This window comes from Oryctolagus cuniculus, chromosome 19, assembly GCF_964237555.1.
Source record: "Oryctolagus cuniculus chromosome 19, mOryCun1.1, whole genome shotgun sequence".
NCBI lineage: Eukaryota > Metazoa > Chordata > Mammalia > Lagomorpha > Leporidae > Oryctolagus > Oryctolagus cuniculus.
In genome coordinates this window covers 32530225-32553762 of record NC_091450.1, presented here as the reverse complement: position 1 = coordinate 32553762, position 23538 = coordinate 32530225, and the positions used below count along the sequence as shown (strand labels likewise).

The 23538-nt window shown below is 64.0% G+C and overlaps 4 protein-coding genes across 39 annotated transcripts in view; 1 reads left to right on the top strand and 3 right to left on the bottom strand.

The window, feature by feature from the left end:
* The window catches only part of SRRM2 (serine/arginine repetitive matrix 2), a 38963-nt gene extending 15707 nt beyond the window's left edge, over positions 1-23256 (top strand). For 4 of the 23 annotated variants that reach the window (XM_070064053.1, XM_070064056.1, XM_070064054.1 and 1 more), the window contains exons 12-13: positions 628-909; positions 1255-2095. In XM_070064053.1, coding sequence (XP_069920154.1) covers positions 628-909; positions 1255-1513 — 541 coding nt within the window. In that variant the 3' untranslated portion in view covers positions 1514-2095. Of the gene's footprint in view, positions 1-126; positions 910-1254; positions 2118-2239; positions 2351-2456; positions 7951-8072; positions 18640-20986; positions 21095-21400; positions 21560-22156; positions 22216-22466; positions 22578-23142 lie in introns of those variants that run through there. The other 19 variants (XM_070064073.1, XM_070064060.1, XM_070064069.1 and 16 more) reach the window with 18 other exon arrangements.
* Positions 3006-6222, bottom strand: ELOB (elongin B). Its single transcript, XM_008250612.4, has 4 exons — positions 6101-6222; positions 5857-5991; positions 5024-5129; positions 3006-3478 (listed from the first exon to the last, which is right to left on the bottom strand). The coding sequence occupies exons 1-4, from the start codon at positions 6182-6184 to the stop codon at positions 3366-3368; spliced, it is 438 nt and encodes a 145-aa protein (XP_008248834.2). The 5' UTR covers positions 6185-6222; the 3' UTR covers positions 3006-3365.
* On the bottom strand, positions 10978-13233 carry PRSS33 (serine protease 33). Of its 3 annotated transcripts, none has more exons than XM_070064097.1 (6): positions 13095-13233; positions 12523-12796; positions 12141-12412; positions 11754-11923; positions 11406-11569; positions 10978-11098 (listed from the first exon to the last, which is right to left on the bottom strand). In XM_070064097.1, the coding sequence occupies exons 1-5, from the start codon at positions 13138-13140 to the stop codon at positions 11411-11413; spliced, it is 921 nt and encodes a 306-aa protein (XP_069920198.1). In that variant the 5' UTR covers positions 13141-13233; the 3' UTR covers positions 10978-11098; positions 11406-11410. The 3 variants fall into 3 exon arrangements, with proteins under 3 accessions (XP_069920198.1, XP_069920199.1, XP_069920197.1); XM_070064098.1 differs by having other exon boundaries at positions 10978-11569; positions 12523-12685; positions 12770-12796; XM_070064096.1 differs by having other exon boundaries at positions 10978-11569.
* LOC138846933 (serine protease 41-like) lies at positions 16026-21341 on the bottom strand. 12 transcript variants are annotated; one of them, XM_070064093.1, is made up of 8 exons: positions 20450-21341; positions 18714-18841; positions 18595-18621; positions 18467-18493; positions 18118-18283; positions 17173-17456; positions 16675-16832; positions 16026-16418 (listed from the first exon to the last, which is right to left on the bottom strand). In XM_070064093.1, exons 1-8 carry the CDS (start codon positions 20476-20478, stop codon positions 16188-16190), a joined length of 1050 nt encoding a protein of 349 aa, XP_069920194.1. In that variant the 5' UTR covers positions 20479-21341; the 3' UTR covers positions 16026-16187. The 12 variants fall into 12 exon arrangements, with proteins under 12 accessions (XP_069920194.1, XP_069920190.1, XP_069920186.1 ...); XM_070064089.1 differs by having other exon boundaries at positions 16026-16551; positions 18118-18493; XM_070064085.1 differs by having other exon boundaries at positions 18118-18493.
* Positions 23257-23538: the final 282 nt, after the last annotated feature.

The window sequence follows — 23538 nt, the reverse complement described above, 5'->3', positions numbered from 1 at the left end:
CTTGACTTTGAAGCTTGGGGTAGAAGAAAATGTTTGGGTGGGGGCTGAGGGGGGAGGAATGGGACAGATGAAAGTCTCCGAAGGTTGATTCTCTAGAGGATAATGATAAGTTTTCCGTCTCTACAGAGGACAGAACTAGAGGAAATGGACTTAATTTTACAGCAGGAGGGATGGCAGTTAGACCTCAAGAGGAACTCCCTGGGCTGGAAGGATCTTCAGAGGTCATCCCATCCCTCTCCCTGCCTCCAGGCAGGACGGCCCCTCCCAAGCCACCCTGCACTCACAGGGGCCTCCCCAAGCTGCGGCTCTCCCAGGAAGGAGACCACCTAGCTTCAGCTGCCGCACGCGAACCCAGGGCCTTATTCCTGCATCAGGGACATTCTTGAGGTTTAGCCTTGACTCCCTAGTGCTGCGGGCCCCAGCCTGTTGCTTGTGTTAGCAGAGGTTGGGCTAGCTCTGGCCACTGCTCTCCAGAGAACGTGCTCACTGGCTCGTGTCCTCAAGGCTGGGAGAGCTCCCAGGGCCTTCTTCAGGCACCCCTCCCCCACTGCCATTCCTCCAGACCAAGGAGGGTAGGGTGGGGGCTGGGGCAGCTTGTCTCCTTGTGACACTCCTCTTCTCCTGCAGGGTCCCCAGCCCCACCCCGGCCCCAAAGGAGGCTGTTCGAGAGGGACGTCCCCAAGAGCCAACCCCAGCCAAACGGAAGAGGCGTTCTAGCAGTTCCAGTTCTAGCTCCTCCTCGTCATCTTCCTCCTCCTCCTCCTCTTCCTCCTCCTCCTCCTCCTCCTCTTCCTCCTCTTCCTCCTCATCTTCTTCCTCCTCTTCCTCCTCCTCCTCCCCTGCTAAGCCTGGCCCTCAGGCCTTGCCCAAACCTGCAAGCCCCAAGAAGCCACCCCCTGGCGAGCGGAGGTGAGTACTGCCTTGCCTGAAATAGAAGGGGTGGGGGGTGACTTATCCAGAGAAGGGACCCTGGGGTGAGGTCCCTGCTGGGTGTCTCATGTGGATGTTGGTGTTTGGTCATATCTGAGGAGTTGGGGCACTCTTCCTGCCCCACCTGCTCTGTGTAACCCCTGGTCTGGCAAAGGCTGCAGGATCAGAGTACATCCTCAGGCCAGAGCCGGGGAGTCCTAAGTCTCTTCCTTTCCTTCCCCCACCATGCAGCCTGCTCCCAGGGATTCTAGCTTTAAGTCTCCCCATTGTTACTGCCAGGGCTCTGGTCTGGCCACCGTCGTCATCTCCCGACTCTGTCCACAGCCTCCTCCCTGTCTCCCTGCCTCCACGCCATTCTCTTCCACACGTAGCCAGAGGGATCTTTCTAAAACGCACATCTGGTTACTTCCCTCCACTCCACAAATCCTTCCGGGACGCCCTGTGGCCTGCAGGACAAAGCCCCGCCTCTGCAGGAATGGCGTGTGAGGCTCTTCACCAGCTGGCCTTGCCCGCCCTGTGTGCTCCTCCTGCCCGCCCCCACACATGCCCTGTGCTCCAGCATACTCAGCGCCTTGCAGTCTAAGGAGAGCCCCATACCTTTGGACATGCTGTTCCTTCTGCCTGGAATTCCTTGTCCGCCTGGTGAACTCCTCGTTCTGCAAGACTCCGCTCAAACAGCACCTCCGAGAAGACTGCCCTGCCCCTGCCCCACCCCACCCCTGGGCCCCTCCCCTGGGCCCCCAGATGTGTGCACATCCACTACCCTGGGCCTGCTTCCTACACAGGGGGCCATGTGTGCCTGACCTGTTGGCCTCCGTCCACCACCAGACTGAGTTCCTCCAAGTGCAGGGACTGTCTTTATCTTTGCATCCCCCGCTGCCCCCTGTGGCCTGCCCACTGGGGACACTCGGTGGATGGTGTGCGGGCGGATGGGTGAGTGCGGACAAAGGTGGGTCTGAGGCTGGCCCCGTGTGGTGTGAGGTTTGGTGGTCAGGACCTGGGTGGGTGGTCCTGAGTGCTGGCTGGTGGGTTTGGAAGAGAGTGGTGCTATAGAGGTCTCCTCTGCTTCTCAGGTCTCGCAGCCCCCGGAAGCCAATAGACTCTCTTCGGGACTCCCGGTCCCTCAGCTATTCACCTGTGGAGCGTCACTGTCCCTCACCCCAGCCCTCACCGCGGGACCAGCAGAGGTAAGGCCCGCTGCACAGCAAGCAGCAGCGGCTGCACCCTCGCTCTGGGTGCCGCCAGCTAACTGGAAGATGGAGCGTTCACGGTCAGGTGCTTGGGCTCTGACATGAGTTTGGTGTTGCAGCAGTGGTGAGCGGGGTTCCCGCAGAGGCCAGCATGGGGACGGCCGCTCCCCTGGCCACAAGCGCAGGAGGGAGACACCCAGCCCCCGGCCCGTGCGACACCGCTCCTCCAGGTGTGTTCTTGAGAAGGGCTGAGGGAAGGCTCTTTCCTGGCAGTGGGGGTTGGGGGGAGAGCTGAGGGCCAGGCCCTGTTCTGATCCCACATCTCCTCTCTTGCAGGTCTCCGTAAATCTTAGGGGGATTCCACCATACCCATGCCGTGGAGCCACAGGGCGTGCTCTTTTCCCGAACAGCCGTGGGAGGGTTTCTTGTCTGCCCCCTTGAGCCCTGGCAACGTCTTGGGGGGAGAGTCCCCTCACTTTTTTTTTTCCTTTCCTTTGTTCCTGTGAAATGTTAATCTCTGTGAGTTTTTCCTGGTTCACGTGTTTTGGGGGGTTTGGGGTGGGAGGGAAAGCAGATGGGAGTTGGGGGAGGGACGTATGTAGTTCAGGACACCCTGGGCTGGAGTCAGAAAGGGCCTGGGAGGCACACCCTCTGTGGATCCCGAGTATCCCTGGGGCTGTGCTGGTTTAGGATTTGGATTTGGTAAGCTGTGTGAGGTATTCTTGGAAGGGGCAGGAGTTGAAATTAGCTGGCCCCGACTGCCCCCCATGAGGTTGTGGTCCCCTCCCCCCAACTTTTCATGTTTCTTAAAAGGCATTTTGGTTTTTTAAAATCTGTACAGCAAGAGCAACTTTTTCTGTCAAATAAAAATGAGAAATGCAGGGATTGGGTCTGTAGCCTGCTTTATTAGGTACAGTGAAGGAGGAACCACGTGTGCTGTCGCTGTCAGGATCTGGAAGGCGTGGCAGGCTGTGGTAGCTGTTCTAGGTTGGGATTCCCTCACAGATCCTGCTGCCAGGCCTCGGAGCATCCACTGTTCCCTCCCAAACTGATCCTCTCCCCATGTTGGCTGAGGAGAGTGGTCCAGCTTGCAGGGCAGCCAGGTCCCCGGTGCTGGCAGGACAGCGCAGGGAGTGCCTGGAGTCTGGAGGACGGTGGGGAGAAAGAGGCAGCAACCAGGCAGACACCCAAATCTCTTTTATTGGGGGTGGGGAGTGGGCCTCTGGAGGGGTGGGCGCGAGGCCCTCACTGCACAGCCTGTTCGTTGGCGCTGCTCCCTGAGTCCTGGGGCTTCATGACATCAGGCAGCTCCGGGGGGCTGGAGAAGGGCTCGATGCGCAGAGCTTCGAAAGCGTCATCTGGGTGGGGAAGGGGACAGAGCTGGAAGGGCTGCTCCATGCTGGTGTGCACCTGTTTCCCAACAGTTAAAGCCTAGCCACTGTCTCCCTACATCCACTCTCACCCCATCTGTTCCATTTACACCTAATCAGTGATTTTAAAATGAAACAATTCCTCTCCACATAACTCCTCCGGAGGGCAGGGCTTCCTATCAGTCTCGGGCTTTTGGACAACTGATCACTATGTTCCCACACCAAGGTCTTGGCACTCTGCATGGCTGGGGCAGAAGGCCGTCCTTGGACAGAAACCATCCCAGTCCCTTCCATGAACAGTCACAGCATCCCAGTCTCAAACTGCTGTTTCTGTGGCCTGGCTGCTTTCCTGTTAAACCAGCAGATAAACCTCACACCTTTTCTCCTGTACTTCCCACCTCAGATTCGAATCACTTGGCTCTGGATTCGCAAAGGAGTTGTCATGCAACTGGAGATATAGGGTAGAGGCCCGTACACGGAAACCTCTTGGATTGTGTGGCACAGCCCTAAACGCCAGTATTGCTCAGGCTAAGAAACCTGACCCAGCCTAATCCCTTTCGAGCCACAAATCCCCAGTGACAAGTGCTGCCATTACCACCTCTCTCACTTCAGTGTTAGCTGGCATCGGCCAGACTAATCTCTAACAGTGAACCACAGCGTTCAGGGTCAGAAAGGGGTATGGGCAGTAAATGACAGGGTGGCACATCAAACCAAGAAAGGAGCCTAATGCTGACAAATGCCTCTCCACCGAGAAGCACACTGACACAAGTGCAGCCATCTGGGGAAGGAGAGCAGGCAGCCCACCCGGCACCTGTCTGGGAGGACACCATCCAGCGTCCGGACCCCACCATACTCAGTGCCATAATGAGGGCTGGAGGGGAAAACAAGTCACTTCCCTAGGCCTTCGTCTTCCCACTCTCCAAAGTGGGTCTCCATCACCCTAACATCTAGGGTGCCTCTCAGAACTATTAGGGGGTGCTGCTGCTGGGAGAACGTGGTCCTGCCCATCTCTGCTAGCTCTGCACCCACCTAAGCAGGACCACGAGCAGGAGGAACCCACAGAGAGGCCCCTAAGCCACCCAGCTCTGGACCCCCTGCAGCAGGTCAGGCTGGGTGCACGCGTTCACGCGGCCTTGTGGTGGAGGCCGCTTCTGTGGCACCCCTTTATTGGGAAGGGGTGGGAGCCTGCAGAGCTGCAGAGGTTCCGCTGGGCAGGCTCTGCCTTGAATCCTGGAGTTGGCAGACTGGCACGCTCCAGGTCTCAGCCACACAAAAGCTGAGGCTTTCGGCAAGGCACTGCCCAGAGCGCAAGACGAGGGCAGTGCTAACCTGGGGCTGCATGTGGGACCGGGGAGCTGAGAATTCTCTGGGAAACAGGCTTGCATGTCTGCAAGCCTCTCGTTCGCGCCTTCTTTTATGAAGAAAGCGTGTGAGAGGAGACCGCCTTGCTCTCAGCCTGCGAGTCCCGCCCATGTGCAGGACCCTCTCCGCTGGCTGCCACCAGCCTGCCTGGCTGCCACCAGGCCGTCTCACCTGCCCGGAAGGCCAGTCCCACTGTGGCTGGAGCCTGTGGCCGTGCCGTCTGACTGGTGAAGCCGCATTCGCCCAGGGTCTTGCCGTCATCCAGAAGCTGGTCGTCCTGGGGAGAAAGGCAGGGCCTTGCTTGGGAAAGGCCAGAGGCGCCTCCGGACCCAAGAATCCCCAAATCAGACCTCCCAGAGTGCGGCTCTGGAATGTCCTCCGCCCTCGGGCGGATCTCAAGTTGGAAGCCAGTGACCCAGTCTGGAGCTAGGCATGCCTGGGTTCGGGCCCCGCTCTGCCACCCTGGACAAGGCACAGCTTCCTCGTGCGGCAAACGAGAATTGCCAGAATTCCCAAGTCACAGGGCAACCAGGAGTTTCCAGCAGGGAGCCCCCGAGAGCTCAGCGTGGAGGAGGGAGGCTCTGAGGCCGGACGCCGCCTCCGATGACCCGAGACAGAACCGCAGGCCCTCCTTACCGACCCGCCACGGCCAGGGCCGCCCCTGCGGGGCGCACGGGCAGCAGCCGGGGCAGCTGACCTCGTGACCCCCTCTCTCCGGCCCTCGGCCCTACCCCCGGCCGTGTGACCGCCGCAAGCCCCGGCTCCGGGACCCCGGCGCCAAGCCTCAGCGTCCTCAAACGGAAGCCAGCGCTGCCCAGAGCGCAGGGGCCCGGGCCTCGCACGCGACTCATCAGTGCCCCCGCACAGGCCCGCCCGGCGCCCCGAGCGCCGCTCGCGCTTCACCCGCACAACGGATGTCCCACCCCCGCGGCGGGACCGAGGCGGCGGCCGGCCCCTGCCCACAGCGATGACTCGGCCGCCGCCCGGCCGGGCCGCGGGCGCACCTTGTACAGCCGCTGCTCGTCGGGCGGCCGCTTGAGGATGCCCTCGACGATGCGCTTCAGTTCGAAGACGGTGCTCGACTCCTTGGCGTCCGTGAAGATGGTGGTTTTGTGACGCCGGATCATGAGGAACACGTCCTGGGGGCGGCAGGCCGGCGTGAGCACAGAGCCCGGGCCCCCCCGCGCGGCCCGCCGCCCCCGGCGCCCCCGGCCCGGCCCGGCCGCCCCTCCCCCCGCGCCCGCTCACCATCGCGGCGGCTGCTTCTCCCCTCGACGCGCCGGCGCGGCCGCGCTCCGCCCCGTTCCCGGCAGCCTGTGCGCGGCCCGGCATGCCCCGCGCGCGGCCCCGCCCCCGCCGCGCGGCCCCGCCGCCGCCATTTTGAGCGAGCCGGAAGCGGGTATGTGCCAGTCGCGTGCGGCCGCCATCTCGATGCCGGGGAGACGGAAGCGGTGGGCGGGGACCGGGAGCGGGCGCGCGCGCGCGAGAGAGAGGGAGACGGCTGATGGCGCCATCTTGGGAGTGGCAAAAACCAGGCCGCCCGTGGGTGGGAGCGGGGCCTTGGCCCCAGGCATGGCGCTCTTCCGGGGGTTTCTGGGGCTCGCTACGAGCGCGGAGCACTCGCCTGTCGGGGAATGTGATGAGTGATGTGAGTCTCGGTCACGGGACGGCAAGCTTCAGTGAGGCCTGGGCTGCCATGTTGAGGGCTCTGACTTTGGCGGTCATTTGGGGAAGGTTCTATATTTTGGACCGCCCAGCCACCGTACTGGGGCCACGTTCCCATCGCCGCGTCCGGGCCTGGAGTGTAAGGGTTTTTGCACCCCTCAGGGTGAGGTGAAGCTCCTGAGCCCCGGGGTGGCCCCAGGGAGAAGCGGGCCGAGGCTGGGCGCGAGGGCGCCGGAGGGGCCTGCGGCCTGGATCCCTGGCTGGCCACGCCCCTTCCGCCAGCCAGCGGGGCCCTCCGGGGGCCTCAGGGCGCGGGCCTGCGTCGGCCGGACCCCGGCGCTGCCCCTGCCCGGGTCGGTGCCGGGGGCGTCCGAGGCCTGCCGGCCGCCGTGGAGGCCCGGGGAGTGGGCAGCGGGCCTCGGGACGCCGCCTTGCCCCGCTGCCGCCCGTCAGGATGGCGGGCGCGCAGTGTCCCGGCCCGTGTGCGGGCAGGCTGTGCGGCTGAGGAGGACCCGTCCATGACCTTGCAGGCGGATCCTGCCCTCCCATCCCCCGTGAGCGACACCTCGGGGATCACCGCCTTGCACCGCGGTGCTGTTTGGGGAGAAATCCCACGAGTGACAGCCCTCTGCACAGCCGGGTCCCGGAACAAGGGGCGCGGGGGAGACGTGGTGGGCCTGCAGCCAGAAGAGCTCCGGTTTTGTGTTCTCCTCGTTAAAGCTGCCCGACTCTCTCGGGTCCGAAGTCCGCGAGGGCAGCCCAGAGCCGCCGCCGCCTGCTCCCAGGCCCTCGCGCGGTCCTGCGGGCTGCCCCTGCTCCCTGGTGGGGTAGGAGGCAGCGGAGAGGAGTACTGTCTAGGCCGAAGGTTTCCTTCCTTCCTTTCGTTTTTTAAAGACTGGTTTATTCGAGGGAGTTACAGAGAGAGGGGTTGAAAGGTCTTCCACCCACTGGTTCACTCCCCAGCTTAGGCCGGAGCCAGCCGCTCCATGCGGGTCTCCCACGTGTGCAGGGGCCCAAGCACTGGGGCCGGGCTCTGCTGCTCTCCCAGGCCGCAGCAGGGAGCTGGCCTGGAAGCGGAGCAGCTGGGATTCAGCCTGGTGCCCGTACGGGATGCTGGTGGTGCAGGCGGCGGCTTTACCTGCTGCACCGCAGGGCCGGCCTTGAGGCTGCCTTGTAGAAGCAAGCGTCCCAGAGAGGGTTAAAGTGCGCCTGGGAGGCTGAGCTCCACTTCCCATCAGGCTCCAGATGCCCTGGGCGGGGCGGTTCTCCAGTTGCTGCACCCAGGAGCCTGTGCTGTCTTTCTGCCTTCCGTAAATCCTGTCCGGTTGTGTTCTGACTTGTGCAGAGATGAGAACCAGGACTGGGCCCAGCTGCAGCTCTTTCCAAGGGCCCTTGATCCCCGCAGCACTCCGGCCCTTCCACCCATGTGTGAGGTGGGCCTTGACTTCCGCCTGGCCCAGGCCTGGCTGTTGTCTTTGGGGGGGGGGGGGGGTGTGAGCCAGTGGATGGAAGATGGCTTGCTATCTATCCCTCTCTTTTTTTTTTTTTTTGACAGGCAGAGTGGACAGTGAGAGAGAGAGAGAGAAAGGTCTTCCTTTGCAGTTGGTTCACCCTCCAGTGGCCGCCACGCTGGCGTGCTGTGGCTGGCACACCGCGCTGATCCGATGGCAGGAGCCAGGTGCTTCTCCTGGTCTCCCATGGGGTGCAGGGCCCAAGCACTTGGGCCATCCTCCACTGCACTCCCGGGCCACAGCAGAGAGCTGGCCTGGAAGAGGGGCAACCGGGACAGAATCCGGCGCCCTGACTGGGACTAGAACCCGGTGTGCTGGCGCTGCAAGGCAGAGGATTAGCCTAGTGAGCCACGGCGCCGGCCTGTCCCTCTCTGTCACTCTGGCTTTTCAATAAATAAATTTTTTCTTTTTAAAGCGCTGCTTGGTGTCAGTTGCCCAGGTTCAAATCCGACTCCACTACTTAGAAGCTGTGGACTCAGACCTCTGGGCCTGAGTCCCTGTCTGCGAGATGCGATGAGTGTTGGGGCTCCATCTTCTCACGCCCACAGCCACGCCGCAGGTTTCGTCTGTTCAGATCGTCCGTGGAGAGATGGAGGTTGTCGGTGCTTCCCTGAGAGGCTGCGCCCTCTGATGGCGGCGGCAGTGGGGCAGCTGGGAAGTGCCTTTTTCCCCGCAGCCTTGGGTCCCTCACCTGAGGCCGGTCTAGCTTCTTGATGTAGGCACTGATCGCTGTGAACACGGCTCCTCAGCCTGCTGTTGCTGTGTCCCACAGTTAATGTGCTGTGTTGTCGTCTGTACTCGTTTCTCAGGGTGTTGTGACTTCTTGGTGACTCACCGTTGGTTCAGGAGCGTGTTGGGTGGGCTCCCCGTGTTTGTGTCTTTTCTGGAGTTTCCCTGGCCACCGTCGCAAGATGGCTCCCTTCCTGAGCGCGGTCTTGCAGCCTGTCAGCTGGCAGGTGGGGCCCACAGGGAAGGGGTAAGAATGCGGCTAGTGTAGTCGGTGACAGGTGTCACAAGAGCGGTGACCTGCCAGCCACAGTCCACAAGCTGCCGCCCAGGCCTGGGCTGAGAGGAGGGAGCAGAGGCGAAGCCCCGCCCCCACCCATCAGGCCTGGGAGTGGGCGCCCGTCTTCTGCGTCTGTGTGACTTTGGGCCTGACAGAGGAGCCGGTGCACCTCCCAGGGCCTGGAGTGTCGCAGGGGAGCCTTGACAAGGAGTTTTGGTTCCTCCTCCTCAATTGTTCCCCTTCCTGCCCAGCCCCCTCCACTCCCACTTCGGGAAAGCCCCTGGTTTGCTGCCCAGTTGTGCTCCAGAAGCTGGGCTCGCGGGGAGGGGACCCACGATGCAGTGTGGCAGACCTGGGCCCATGTGGCCTGGTGTGCTGCCCCCAGGGAGGCTCCTGGGGGAGGGCCATGGGGTGGACTGGTGAATGACGTGATGGACAGCTGCTGGCTCCCTGTAGGGCCCATCAGGTCCTGCTGCCCTCCTGGGGCCAGCCTGGCTCTGCCTGCAGTGGACTACGGTCCACAGGCCCACCCTGACCGCCCAACACGGTACTGCCCTGGCTCCCTTGGAGAACAACAGCACGAGCTGAGCTCAGGCCTGGGCGGCTGTGGGTGGGGTTCGCTCCCCATTGGTGGATTTTGATTCGTTCATGTTTTGTTGTTTGTGTTCCTTCTGCAGATCTGGCCTGTTTAGTGGCCGGAATAGTGGGCCTGGGCCTGGGCATGGCAAGGAGGGGACAAGAGGCCATGTCCCAGGCTGCCAGGGAAGTGTGCGGTGGCGAGGATGTGCCCAGGCTTACCCTGGGAGTGAACGGTGGCAACAGAAAGGACTCGGCTGGGCCCGCCTGGAGCTCCTGACCTCCCTGCGTCGAGGAACTCGGGAAGTGTGTGGAAGGCCAGCCCACTGCCCGGGACACCTCCGCCACAGCAGGGCACACTGTGTTAGGTTCTTGTTTTGTTTGTTTTAAGATTCATTCATTTATTTGAAAGGCAGAGGCAGAGAGGGAGTGGTCTTCCATCCACTGGTTCACTCCCCAGATGGCTGCACAGATCCAGAGCTAGGAGTCAGGAGCTTCTTCCTGGTCTCCCACGTAAGTGCAGAGGCACATGGACCTGGGCCATCCTCCGCTGCTTTCCCAGGCCACAGCAGAGAGCTGGATCGGAAGTAGAACAGCCGGGACTCGAACCGGCGCCCACATGGGATGTCAGCACTGCAGGCGGTGGCTTTTCTGCTGTGCCACAGTGCCTGCCCCTGTTTGTTTGTTTGTTTTTAATTAAAGATTTATTTATTTATTTGAAAGGCAGAGTGACAAGGAGAGAGAAAGCAAGCACACTTCCATGTGCCCGTTCACTCCCCAGATGGCTGCAATGGCCAGGGCAAGGCCAGGCCAAAACCAGGAACCTAGAAGTCCATCTGGGTCTCCCACATGAGAGACTTGGCCATCTTCTGCTTTCCAGGCGCAGTAGGAAGGAACAGGATCAAAGTGGAGCAGCTGGGACCCCAATGGTGCTCATAGGGATGCTGGCGTCACAGGCAGGAGCTTAACTGTGCCAAAATGCTGGTGTGCTGGTGTGTCTGTCATTCAAGAAATTGCCACAGGGCCCGGGGCTGTGGTACAGTAGGTAAAGCCGCCACCTGCAGTGCCGGCATCCCATATGGGCGCTAGCTTGAGACCCAGCTGCTCCAATTCCGACCCAGCTCTCTGCTGTGGCCTGGGAAAGCAGCAGGAGATGGCCCAAGTCCTTGGGCCCCTGCACCCACCTGGGAGACCTGGAAGAAGCTGCAGGCTCCTGGCTTTGGATCGGTGCAGCTCTAGCTGTTGCGGCCAAATGGGGAATGAACCAGCGGATGGAAGACCTCTCTCTCTCCCTCTCCTCCTCTGTGTAACTCTGACTGTCACATAAATAAATAAATCTTTTAAAAAAAGAAACTGCCGCAAAGGTAGCAGCTTAGAAAAGCACAAATTTATTAGCCCACAGCTCGGTGGCTCCGAAGGCTGGGCAGTTCTCGTGTTCTTGCGCACTCACCAGGCTGAGATACAGGCACGGCAGGGCAGGGCTGTTACCTGGAGGCGGGGGAGGAACGTTCCCAAGCCCCCTCAGGGTATTGGCGAGGGGTCTGAGGCTCCCGTCTCCTGCGGCTGCCCACGGCTCTACCAAAGCCAGCGGAGGAGACGTTCATGCCTCACACTTGCCTGACCTCCAGGAAAACAGGTGGACAGGGCCCAGAGTGTTGGCCCATCTGTGTGCCCCACACCCAGCCCTGCCCAGAGCCGAGGAGGAGGGGCGGACACCTCTGCCTCAAGTCGGAAGGGTAGGGCTGTGTGCAGATCCCCTTTGGGGCCAGGAGGCTGAAGGGCCAGCATCACCCACCAGCATCAGAGACTGAGGTGCGCCCGAATCCAGGGGCTGTATGCGGCCACGTTGGTGTAGACGCCGGGACGGTTGGGCAGGGCGCAGCCCTTGCCCCAGCTCACCACGCCCACCAGGACCCAGTGCCCAGACTGCACGCAGGTCAGGGGTCCTCCAGAGTCCCCCTGCGAGAGAAGAAGGACCAGCCTAGGTCCCAGTCCTCCCCCGACTTGGGAGTTTTCCTGACCCCAAGCCCCTGGGCGGGTGACTGGGACAGAGTGTAGAGGTGACACCTGGGACCTGGGTTCTAGGAGGTGGGGTGCTGAGTACAGGGGTGTGGACTCCAGAGGCTCAGAGGCGAGCGCACACCTGGCAGGCATCCTTGTGGCCTTCCTGGTAGCCGGCGCACAGGGTCCCGGGCAGCACGATGCGCTCGGCCTGGGGCACCCCAGTGCCCAGGTGGTAGAGGCGGTCACAGTCCTGCGCGTCCAGCAGCGGCACCCTCACTCCCTGCAGGGGCCGCCACGCAGGGAGCGGCACTAGGGGCAGAGGGGGGCCTTCTGAGAGCCATAGGCCAAGGTATGAGGCTGGGGTCCGTGGCAGAAGCTGAGCCTGAGAGGCCGGCCTGCCAGGCGGGTCTCCCGGTTCCAGCTAGGAAGGCTCAGTGTCCAGAAGTCGCGTGGGGTCCCAGATTGGGGCTGGGATTTCCAGTCCGGTGGAGGAGTGGGAGGCTCCCCCAACGCCCCCAGGTCTCACCTCCTGGGTGGAGGCTGCCCCAGCCGGTGACCCAGCACGGGAAGCCGATGGGCAGGCGGGCGCCGGGCTCGGGCAGGCAGACAGGCTGGACGCGGGCACTCACGGGCACCGGGCGCCGCAGCTGCAGCAGCGCCAGGTCTCCACGGGCCGCGTCCTCGGAGTAGTCGGGGGCCAGCAGCACCCGCAGCACAGGAGCGGAGAGCGCGCGGGGCGAGGTGGGGGCCAGGCGCAGCGCCCCCAGGCGCACACGGTACTCGGACGGCAGCACCCGCCTGCAGGAGCAGAACTGCTCAGCAGCAACGCCGCGACCCCACCCGCTCCCTGGGATCAGCCCCGCCTCACACCTCCACGCGCCCACTGGGCCCGCGCGCTGGCCGCAGACCTGGGGAAGCAGTGCGCCGCCGTCAGCACCCACTGCAGGGCGATGAGCGCAGCCCCGCACACGTGCGCCCCCCGGCGCTGGATGCTCGCCTGCCAGGGCCACTCCCCTTCCCGGGCGTCTCGGCCCCCCACGATCCGATTGGGTATGCGAGGCTGGCCGCAGGCTGCGAGGAGATGAGGGGCAGTGAGGGTGGCCCGAGGACTGAGGCCTGGGGCAGTGCGGTGGGAGGGGGAGCCCCCCTCCTTACCTGCCCGCCCTGGCGACTCGGCAGCTCCTGGAGGGAAGCAGGAAAGGTTGTGGATTAAGGTTTCCGCGGCAGGTCAGAGATTACGGAGGGCTGACCTAGTGCCAGGCTTTGTGCAGAGATGTGAGTTAACTCGCCCAGAGCACTGCGGGTGCCGTGGGCTTAAACCCACGGCACAGAGCAGCACACAAGGGTTCGGAGAGCACCAGGTCAGTGGCTGCCAAGACGGGAGCCCTTGGAGTCGACCGGAAGGCCCAAGGGTGCTGTCCTGGAACCAAGGCTCTGAGCCAGCCACACCCCACCGTCCCTCCACCCGGCCCCTGCTCACCTAGCACCACCAGGAGCAGAACCCACAGGTGCGAAGCCCCCTCCATTCTGCCTTCGGAGCTGGGAAAGGACAGGGATGCCCAGACCTTGGGCTGTGGGCTGGAGCCTCAGGAAGAAGGCGGGAGTGCCCTTACATTGGGACACAAGCCCCTCACCTCTCCCCACCCCCGCCCCCACCCCACCCCCAGCCCGCTCTCAGTTCCTGATTGGTCCTGGACTGTGCCTGTGACCCAGGCTCCAGACCCTTTCCTCTGCCTGGGGACCACCTCTGCGTGTGCAGCCCCTGCCCCCATACTTGGACATGGGGCAAAGGCCTCTCCCGTTTCGGCTGCTGATACTTGCCCTTGTCCAGCTGGCAGCCCTGGACAGCCTGGCGCCCTCTGTGCTTACTGGGCCTGGGGGGAGGCTTGGGGGCTTAAAGGGCAGGAGGGCGGAGGCCCAGCCAGGGGGTCATTGCCGGGGCGGGGCTGCGGCTTCACCTGACCAGCCTCAAACAAAGAGTCTTTGAACAGTGCTACAGGACGGACCCCCGGGTGTCTGAAGGAAGCCTCCCTTGGGACAAGGCACTGAGAAGGGGGCGGGGACTGTGGTCTGGCTGGTCTCTGAACCTGCTCCTGCTCCTGCTCCCGCTCCCGGCAGGGTTGGGCTCTGGGGCTGAGCCTGGCCAGCCCAACTGGCACAGAGACCCCAGGCTGGCCAGGGCTCACAGTGGTTCACAGTGGACAGATTGTGGACTTGACCAAGGACAGGAGCAGATATGACCTTGAGAAACAATCCACCCTCTGTTTTGGGGTGGCCAGGACAGAGCTAGGCTGAGCAGCCAGGGACAGGGGACAGGGACTGCCGAGCCGTGGGAGAGCTGGAGCCAGGATGGAGCCCGGGGCTGGCAAGTGCCCTCCGGTTCCCCCAACTACCCAGAACTTTCTCTGACCAATCACCCCCTCTCACTTGCTCTCTGGGGGCCTCCCTGCCTGGGCCCTGGACTTGAGATTGATGTCTGTTGATGACCCTCACGAGACTGGAGCCGGGTCCATGCCCGGAGGAGGCTTAAACAACAGAATTCATTTCTCGTGGTTCTGTTGGGGCCCGAGGGGCCCAACCCAAGAAAAGACTGGCAATCGGGAGCTGAGATGCAGCTAAGGGTTCGCGAGGAGTAAGATTGATCCGCCAGGTGAAATTACACACGCAGGGTGTGTGCAGAGATCTCAGGGCAGTTTTCCAGAAGGGAAGGCGGGATCTCCAGGGGTTTGAGGGCTGCCTGACACCGGGACAGGTGTCGGGTTCATGCTGGGAGTGGGCGTGTCAGCGGGGCCCAGGGCCTGGTGGAGACGCAGTCAGCAGCCATGTTGGAGGTTTTCAGCTGGCGCCAGTCTGGGCAGTGCCGACTTGAGGCTGCAGGCCCGGGGTGGGGGAGCGGGGGTCTTAGAGGCAGCTCGGGAAAGGGTGTGGTGACTTCCTCCAGCTCTTTCTGGCCCCTACCTGTTTCCTTACCTGGAACAGATCAAGGGGCCAGTAAAGTGGATTCCCTTCCTAGGCAGGGGGAAAAAGAGGCTGCGCCTTCCCTCTTCTCCCTTAGAAGCTCCGCGGCTCCAGGGCATCGGCAGGAGAATCTGCACTCGGTCAGCCCCGGGCTGCAGGTGGGGGGCGCTCAGGCTTCACACCTGAGTTTTTGGAGGGGACTTAGTGTTCAGATCTGACAGTCACCAGTGGGCAGAGCTGGCCCTGAGGACTTGGGAGTGAGTGAACTGGGCTGCACAGGCAGCAGGCAGGGCCGAGGCTGAAGGCAAGTGAGAGGGAGGCACAGCTCTGAGCTCGCTGTCCTGCGCCAGGAGCACAGCCCCACCCCCAGTCTGCCCTGTCCCCACTGACACCCGGAGCCACTGCCATGCTCGGATTGTCTGTTCCTTGTTCATTTCTGTCTTTGCAGACACAGAACCCCTGCGACCCCAGCCCCCACTGCTCCCCAGGGGCTGTCACACTGGCCCCGCTCGCTCTCCTCCACCCGTCCAATTACATCGGCATCACGAACCTCAGACGTTGCCAGGGCCCCTGAACGCACTCTGTTCCAAAATCACGTGGACTCAGTCATGCCTCGGACGCCCCAGCCCCTGGCCTCAAGCTGGCCCTGTGTGAACCGGCCCAGTCTCGCCAGACAGGATGCCCTGGCCGCCAACAGACCACACACAGGGCAGAGGCATGGACATCCTGTACAGCTGAGAGGAACTGGTGACTCCACCCCGCTGGACGGGTCCTGCCCAGAAGGAGCCTGCAGCCCAGGACCCTCACGGGGAGCCAGGCAGGGAGGACACAGACCTGCCGCCCCCAAGTGGCGCCGAGCGGCTCCCAGGCTCCCACAGCCTCCCCTGCCGTCTGCTCCAGCTCTGCACCTTCCCGGGCCCTGGGACCACCCTCAGCACGAGCAGGGCGGGATTCCAGAGAGAGCCAACCGCCCCACCTGCTCTGTCCTGGGGGAGCCAAGGCCGAGGGCCCAGCAGGACGGCAACTCAGTCGCCCACGGGGGGACCTCCTCGTCCCTGCAAACGCATCAGCATTGCTGCCTCCCCTGCCTCTTCCTCCCCGTGATTCCCGGGAACCACCTCCCACTGCACACCTGCACCCCGTCCTGAGCCAGGCCAGCCTCTGGGGCCCATGGCAGGAGCAGCGGTGTCCGGGGCTTCTGTGGTGGGGACAGGGGAATGGGGCCTCGGGAGCATGTGCCCCCGCCCCCAGCCACCTGGAGCCAGGCCTGCGCTGCCATCTTTATCTTCCTGCCTGCACGCACTGGAGGGGGCTCTCCTGGTTCAACCAGAGCGTGACTGTCGGGGGACAGAGGTTTGGGAGTGGGGGGACTGTCTTGGGCTGGATGGACTTGGCTGAACAGAGGGAGTTGCTCATGAAGACGCTGGCTCTGCACAAACCTTAGAGTGACAGCTGGGGTGCCCACACAGGTTTATTAGCAAATGAGACACAGAGGATAGGAGCCAGGTCCACAGGCAGTCCCCACCCCAGCCCTGGGTGCCTACAGCCCCGGGGAAGGGGCTGGCGCTGGGGCACCCAGCACACCCTAATAGGTGTGGGGGGTGGGGTGGGCGGCTCATGCTGCCCACAGAACCCAGGAAGCACAGCGCAGAGCCAGCAGCAGCAGAGTAGGGGAGGGGTCCGGCTTGGGCACACCAGCCACCAACTTTATCCACTTGAAGTGCTGGCTGACATTGGTATAGACACCGGGCCGGGTGCGTAGCCCACAGCCCTCTCCCCAGCTCACGATTCCGACCTGGTACCAGATTCCATCGATGTCACAGACCAAGGGTCCCCCTGAGTCGCCCTGGGGAGCAACGTGGTGAGCATGGCCTGGGGCAGGGAGGGGGGGCGGGAGAGCAGGAGGTGCAAGTTCCCCTCCCATGCAGCGGGCACGCCTCAGCTTCTGCATCTGCAAAGTGGGCCAGCAGCACCCGGGCCTGGCGTGAGGAGGAGGAGAGGACTGTGGAAGGAGGTGGTTTGCCCCTGCCACTGCTCTCATGCAGGCACTGCAGCTGGGGGCGGGGAGGGGGCTGGGACGGCAGGGAGTGGGGTTTACTCACACCACAGGTGTCTGCCCCGCCGCCTTCTCGGCCAGCACAGATCATGTCATCCCAGACAAAATAGCGTACAGCGGGCAGTGAGTAGAGGTGGTTGCACCAGGTGTTGTTGATGATGGCGAGCTGCACTTCCCGGAGGTTGTATGGAGGGGGTATCTCGGCTGGAGGTGGAACAAAGAGCACCCTTCGCCTGTCCTGTGCCATCCAGGGCAGGGGAGAGCGAGGGTCCCCCGACACTCAGTTCCCCATTGGCACAAAGATGATGGCCCCTGCCTGAGGGTGCCTGGACTGGCCATGCAATTTCCCCCAACCCTGGCTTTTGGTGCCCACGGTCCCTGGCGAGGCCCATGTGGGATCCTGCCCTGCAGGTGGGGGCCCGAGGAAAGCAGGTGCAAAGAGCTCCCGGGCCCCAGAGGGCACCAAGGGGCTGCTGGGCCAGCTGTGGCGGGAACAGGGTGTCCAGGACAGCGCCCCCTCCCCCCCATGTTGTGCCGGGCTCACTGCCGTTGTCTGAGATGAAGCCCCAGCCAGTGGCCCAGCAGTCGTGCCGGTGCTGGAACATGGCAGTGGAGGAGAGCACGCAGACGGGCCGGGTGTTTGGGGTGTAGTACACGCGGGAGGCCAGCTGCAGCAGGGCGATGTCGTGCCGCAGGCGAGTGCTTCGGGGGTGAATGATGATCTTCTTCACTCTGTATGAGACGCCTATGTATGTCCTGAAGCGCTCTGGAAACGACCCACTCCTCAGCTGACCCACCTGGACCCGCCAGCTGTCCACATCTGCGTACCTGGCAGAGGAGAGCGCTCTCAGGCCTGCGCAGCAGCGCCACCCCCTGGGCACATGGGGCCATGCAGGGAGGTGACACTGACTGGGGGTTGCCACACCGGCCTTCCCACAAGCCACCAGCAAGTCCAGCTCACAGACTGCCACCACCACGTCCAGAGCCTGGGGACCCGGAGGGGACGGGGCTTCCTCCCCTCCCCCTCATCTCGTCACCGCACAGAGCTGTCCTAGGACAGGGACACTGCGCCCAGCCCTCCAGTGAGCCTCTGTGCAGCCAAAAAGGAGCTGGCAGAGGAGGCCACCAGGGTGGGCACTGGGCAGGGTGGAGGCAGCTGGGTGCCCAGCCCCCAGCCCACCTCAGCTCATGCCTCCCCCACCTTGGTCCACACCTGCTGAGGGGGAATCGGGGTGGAAGCCCACCTTGCGGTTTGTAAGGCAAAAGGACGATGCCCCCAAGGTGCATGGGATTGTTCTGAAAGAACATTCTGGAACAACATGCCCGGGGTTCCCTCCAGGGAATCTCTTGTGGGTGTGAGCGTGCAGGCCCTCCTTGAGGCTGTGGGGAACTCCAGGTCTCCATGGCCCTGGCGCCAGAGGAGAGGCCAGCTGCGGGGGCCCCAGCCTGAGCACTTCCTCGCCCCGCCCCCAGCGCGCCCCCCACTCACTTTGCGAAGCAGTGCGCGGCTGACATCACCCAGCGGCGGTTCAGCAAGGACCCGCCACAGACTTGTTTCTTCTCCCTAATCAGGCTGACCATCCAGGGCCAGCGCCCGCGGGCCGACTCCACCCCGCCCACGATCAGCGGCTTATTTTCCCGCTCTCCGCAGGGCTCTGGGATGGAGAGAGCGACGCGCACTGAGGGCAGCCACAGCCCAGCCCGCCCACCCTCGCCCCGGGTGTGTGAAGACCCGGGATCCCGGTAGAAGCGCGCGCCCCAGGGTCGCCCCGCTGGGGAAGGAGGTGCCACCGGACCCTCCCCGCACAGCCCGCCCCGCCCCCGGGCCCGTCGGTTACTTGAGAACAGCCTGGTGTTCATGGGACCTGCAGCGGAGGAGAGGAGGGTGAGGCGTCCCGCGCACCCGCACCCCCGCACCCCCGCACCCGGCCCGGCGGCTCCGCGCAGCGCGTCCTGCGCGCCCTACCTGCCAGCGGGTCCCAAATCCGCGATTCTGCGCGGAGAAGAGCAGGTGAGCTCCCTGGCGTCCACGCTCCCCGGCCTCCCCCCATGCCCTCGGGTCCCCCCGCGGCGACCCCAGCTCACCCGGCTCCTGGGGTGCGCCCCGCGCCAGCAGCAGCGCCAGCAGCAGCGTCCTAGCCCCCGCGCCCATGGCTGCTCTGCACCTGGGCGCCCCCTCCGCTTCCTCCCGCTCTGGCCGGGCCAGGCGCCCCCTGGGGGGAGAACAGGGGTGGGAGCCGCCAAGGCACCCCAGGAGACCCTGTCCTCCCCGGACCTCGCAGGACCAAGGGCTGGCTGGGGACCTCAGGCCTCCCAGCTCCCGGGGTCCCCAGCACACTCGCTGAGACCGCCCAGAACCAGGGACCCCAACAAGCCTTCTGCACCTCAGGCTCCCACGTTGCGGGAAGATCCTTCAGGTGGCGCATCTTCATGCAGTAGGGGCTGTGGCTTGGGACAAGGTGGGGGCCGGGGAGGCATCCCGCCAGAGCTTCTCCCACCTCCTTGTGGCCACAGGGTTTTGGGCTCCTTGCAAAATGGCCCATCTGCCTGAGCACTGAGAAAGCCCACCCCAGGCTGCTCCGCTGGACTGGCCCTTTCCCTCCCATGACCTGGGTGAGGGGAAGTCTGCCTCCTGGAGGCTCTGATGAGAGCACACTGCCTCGCCGTTTCCATCCTCACCGGCAACAGTGGCTGATGGGCTCTGCCTGCTTCTGGCAGTTAGGACCCTGTGGTTACACTGGGCCCATCCGGGTGAGTCAGGGCGCCTCCCCCACCCCAGCACCTCAGTTCTGTGTGCCGCCTGACCCTGTGGTTACACTGGGCCCATCCGGGTGAGCCAGGGCGCCTCCCCCACCCCAGCACCTCAGTTCTGTGTGCCGCCTGACCCTGTGGTTACACTGGGCCCACCCGGGTGAGCCAGGGCGCCTCCCTCCCCCACCCCAGCACCTCAGTTCTGTGTGCCGCCTGACCCTGTGGTTACACTGGGCCCACCCGGGTGAGCCAGGGTGCCTCCCTCCCCCACCCCAGCACCTCAGTTCTGTGTGCCACCTGACCCTGTGGTTACACTGGGCCACCCGGGTGAGCCAGGGCACCTCCCCCACCCCAGCACCTCAGTTCTGTGTGCTGCCTGAGCTCCCCTCTGCCCAGCAGGCACACATTCTCCAGGAGGCACCTGCAGTGTCCTGGGTTTTGGGTGCCCTGGCCAAGGGGGTGTAGCTGCGGGGTGTGCCTGGGCAGCACCCATTTTCCAGGGCCTTGCAGGTGTGTTGCCAGAGCCAGGAAGCGCTGCCCGGATGACCAGTCCCCACAGTGTCCCCAGAGCCTGGGAAAGAGCCGGGAACTTGAGCTGTTCCCTCCGGGTCAAGCACTTCCTTCCTCCCAGCAAACAGCAGAGGCCTCGTCCTCATCCTGCCAGGGGCTCAGCCCCCGCCTGCCCCCGCTGGCTGGCAGGTCCTTCCCTGGCTTCTGCTGGGGCCTGAGCCCCCAGTGCCCTGCCCCCCTAAGATTGCCAAGCCGCAGTCTTCCCCTTCAGGGGAGCCTGTGGCTTACTTCCGAGACCGACTCTACCGTGGAACGGTGCACCCGGCTCTCCTTTCTCTGGAGTAGGTGCACCTGCTGTTGCAGGTTCCGCCCTGCGCCCTGCTGCTCCTCTGGGAGGAAGCCGTGTGGCCCGGAACGCCCAGCCACAGTGCACCACGGCCTCAGAGGTCTTCATTCCCCGGGCGGGGATAGACGCAGATTCTCACCGTTTCCACGCGGCTTGCATTTTCAGCTTTGGAGATGAGCAAAGCAAACCCTGAGCAAAGTTTTTAAAAACTCACCAAACACTGAGCACTCCTGACTGCTCCATAATGAAGTGCGAATCCCAGGATTCGGAATCCTTCCAGGCCCCGCCCCAGCGCCACCCTCCCAGGGGCTCCCCGCCCCCACCGGCTCTCAGTGCCTTTCCCCAGAGCTGCGTGGCCTGGGCCACGCCCGAGCCTGCAGGCCCCTCAGCCTAGAAACCTGGCTGCTGCCCAGACACCAGGCACAGCCCCTGAGGTCCCCTCCTGCTGGCCCTGGGCGACCCTGGCCTCTCCCTCTCCCTGGTGGCTCCCACAGTGACAGCTGCAGGATTATGGGGACTGTGGGGTGGGATTGGATGCGAGGGCAGAGTCTGAAACTGCGTTTACACACACGGCAAGGTCCGGGGCTTCTTAAAAACCGCCGTGGTGTGTGTGTGGCGTCCCAGGAGCCTTTGCTCCCCTCCCTGCCCCCTCTTCCACGTGGGGCTTCACTGTGCCACGGGGAAGCCCCCAGAGGCCTCTCCTGTCCCTCGGCTGTTTCGGAACCCAGGAACATCAGCGCTCTCGTTGCAGAGCAGGTGGAGAAGAAATGAACTGCGATGCTAACCGCAGAAGGAAGTTCCGAGGGACCGGCCCGGCGGCCCAGAGGTTAAGCTGCTGCTTGCGACTCCAGTATCCCATGTGAGCGCTGGTTCAAGTCCCGGCTTCCCCGCTTCCAATCCAGGTCCCCGTTAATGCTCCTGGGAAAGCAGTGCACGATGGCCCAAGTGCTTGGACCACTGCCACCTGCATGGGAGACCAGGATGGAGTTCCAGGCTCCTGGCCTTGGCCCGGCCCTGGCTGTTGTGGCCGTCTGGGGAGGGAACCAGCAAATGGAGGCTCTCTTGCTCGCTCTGTTCCTCTGCCTTTAAAAAAAAAAAAAAAAAAAAAAAAAGTTTGGACCTGGTTCATGTGATGATTTTCAGAGGAAATCACTGCTTCTTCTAGGAAATGAAACAGACCAATGGGTGGGGAAAGGAAACCGCCAATCAAGTTCCATTTCTGGGGCCTGGCCCCACCCCAGGAAGAAAACCCCGGGTCGCGGAAGCAGCGGTCACCATTTTCCTGAGGTGAGCACGGGGACACTTGGCTCGGCCGAGCTGTGGGGTAGGGGTCAGTCTCGGGGAGAGGAAGGGGTCTCTGGGTTTGCAGCCGAGCGGGCACAGGTTAGGAGAGGCGGGCACTCCTCGTGCAGGTGAGAACCAGACTGCAGCAGAGCCCCGGGGCGAGGGCGGGCAGGGCAGGGCCAGGCATGCCGGGCGCGTTCTGGTGGGCACAGGCCGCTGTCCTAGGTGGGTCGGGGCATGGGCAGCTGCGAGGGAAGAGGCGGCACCATGGCTGGCACCGGGCAGGGCTCGCCATCCCACAGGCTGCCGGGACTCTGGAGGAGCGGCCAGGGCCGTGAGGCCAGAGCCAGCTCTGCGGTGAGGCGGCCGGGGGAAAGGGCAACCGGGAGAAGCTGGGCTCCCTTGGGAAGCCCCCAGCTGGGGCAGCTGGGAGAGCTGTCAGGGAGCCCTGGTGCACCGTGGGGGCTGGAGGGCGGCCCTGGCAGGCAGGGGCACCTGGGCGCTTCCTTCTACTGCAGGCCCACAGACGTGGGGGCAGGCCACTCTTGCCTCAGGTTCCAGTGGCGCCTGTGTTGGTTTTGGGGCTCTGGGGAAGGGGCGTGAGGGGAGGGAGACCAAGCAGGCTTTCCTCCAACAGCCCTGCGAAGTTTGAGCAAGATGGTTGCTGGAGCGATCCCCATGGTCCAGATCTTCTTGGTGAGTCCAACACCCCCTTCACAAGGTTCCCCTTGGCCTTCCTGCCCTGGTGGGGGCCCAGGCCTGTCAGTGGGACCCTGTCCCCCAGGAGCTTCAAGCCCCTCCCCGGGAGCGCCGCTCAGTCAGACGTGCTCTGAGGGCTCCTCCCCAGTGCAGAGGAGGAGGGCGGGCCCCGGGCCTGTGGGAGGCAGGGCTCCGAGGCCCCTCTGACCTCCAGTCCTGGGTGTCCCTGACCCGTCTCCCCCTTCCAGGGATTTGGGAGCATCAGCTTTTCTGGCCCCGTGGCCTGGCTCATCACTGGCGTGGTCGCTGGTGTCATTCTGATGTGGGAGGTGGTCGCTGTTGTCATTCTGATGAGGGAGGTGAGGAGCAGGCTGCTGTGGCCCAAGGGCCTGGGCGGGGGCAGCTGTGGGGACCTGAGCAGGAGGGGGGTCTGGGCAGAGGCAGGGGGGGGGGGCAAGTGTGGGGACCTTGGCAGGAGGCGGGCCTGGGTGGGGGGGGCAGCTGTGGGGACCTGGGCAGGAGGCGGGCCTGGGCGGGGGGCGGGCAGCTGTGGGGACCTGGGCAGGAGGCGGGCCTGGGCAGGGGCAGGCAGCTGTGGGGACCTGGGCAGGAGGCGGGCCTGGGTGGGGGGGGCAGCTGTGGGGACCTGGGCAGGAGGCGGGTCTGGGCAGGGGGGGCAGCTGTGGGGACCTGGGCAGGAGGCGGGTCTGGGCAGGGGGGGCAGCTGTGGGGACTGGGCAGGAGGCGGGTCTGGGCAGGGGGGGCAGCTGTGGGGACCTGGGCAGGAGGCGGGTCTGGGCAGGGGGGGCAGCTGTGGGGACTGGGCAGGAGGCGGGCCTGGGGCGAGCCTGGGTGGAGGTCCTTGGCCGGCTGCCTCCCTGCCCTCCCGGGGCTGCTGCTGACTGCCCCTTTCCTCTCTTCCAGTATAAAAAACTCCACCACAAAATGGAGTAACGGGACCCCGCCCACCCTGGAGGGCAGCTCCTGGCAAACAAGCCAGATTTTTGAAACAGGCATTAAAAGCAGAATGACTGAGTACCCCTTGTGGCGTGATTCTGGAATTGCAAGCCCGACTCCAGCTCCACCCTCCTGGCACCCTCCCCAACCCCCACCCACAACACCAAGGTGGGAGCCTTGAGGTCTCCTCTCCTGCTGCCCCGGACCTGCCCGGAGCCCCTCGTGCCAGCGGCCAGCCTCACACACACAGGTTCTCGAGGGTGAGCCCGGAGCACAGCGGGTTGAGGGCACCCACGTCCCTCATCAGAGTGCTGGTCTGATCCCGGCTGCCCCTGGGCTCGCGTGGGAGACCAGGACGGAGTC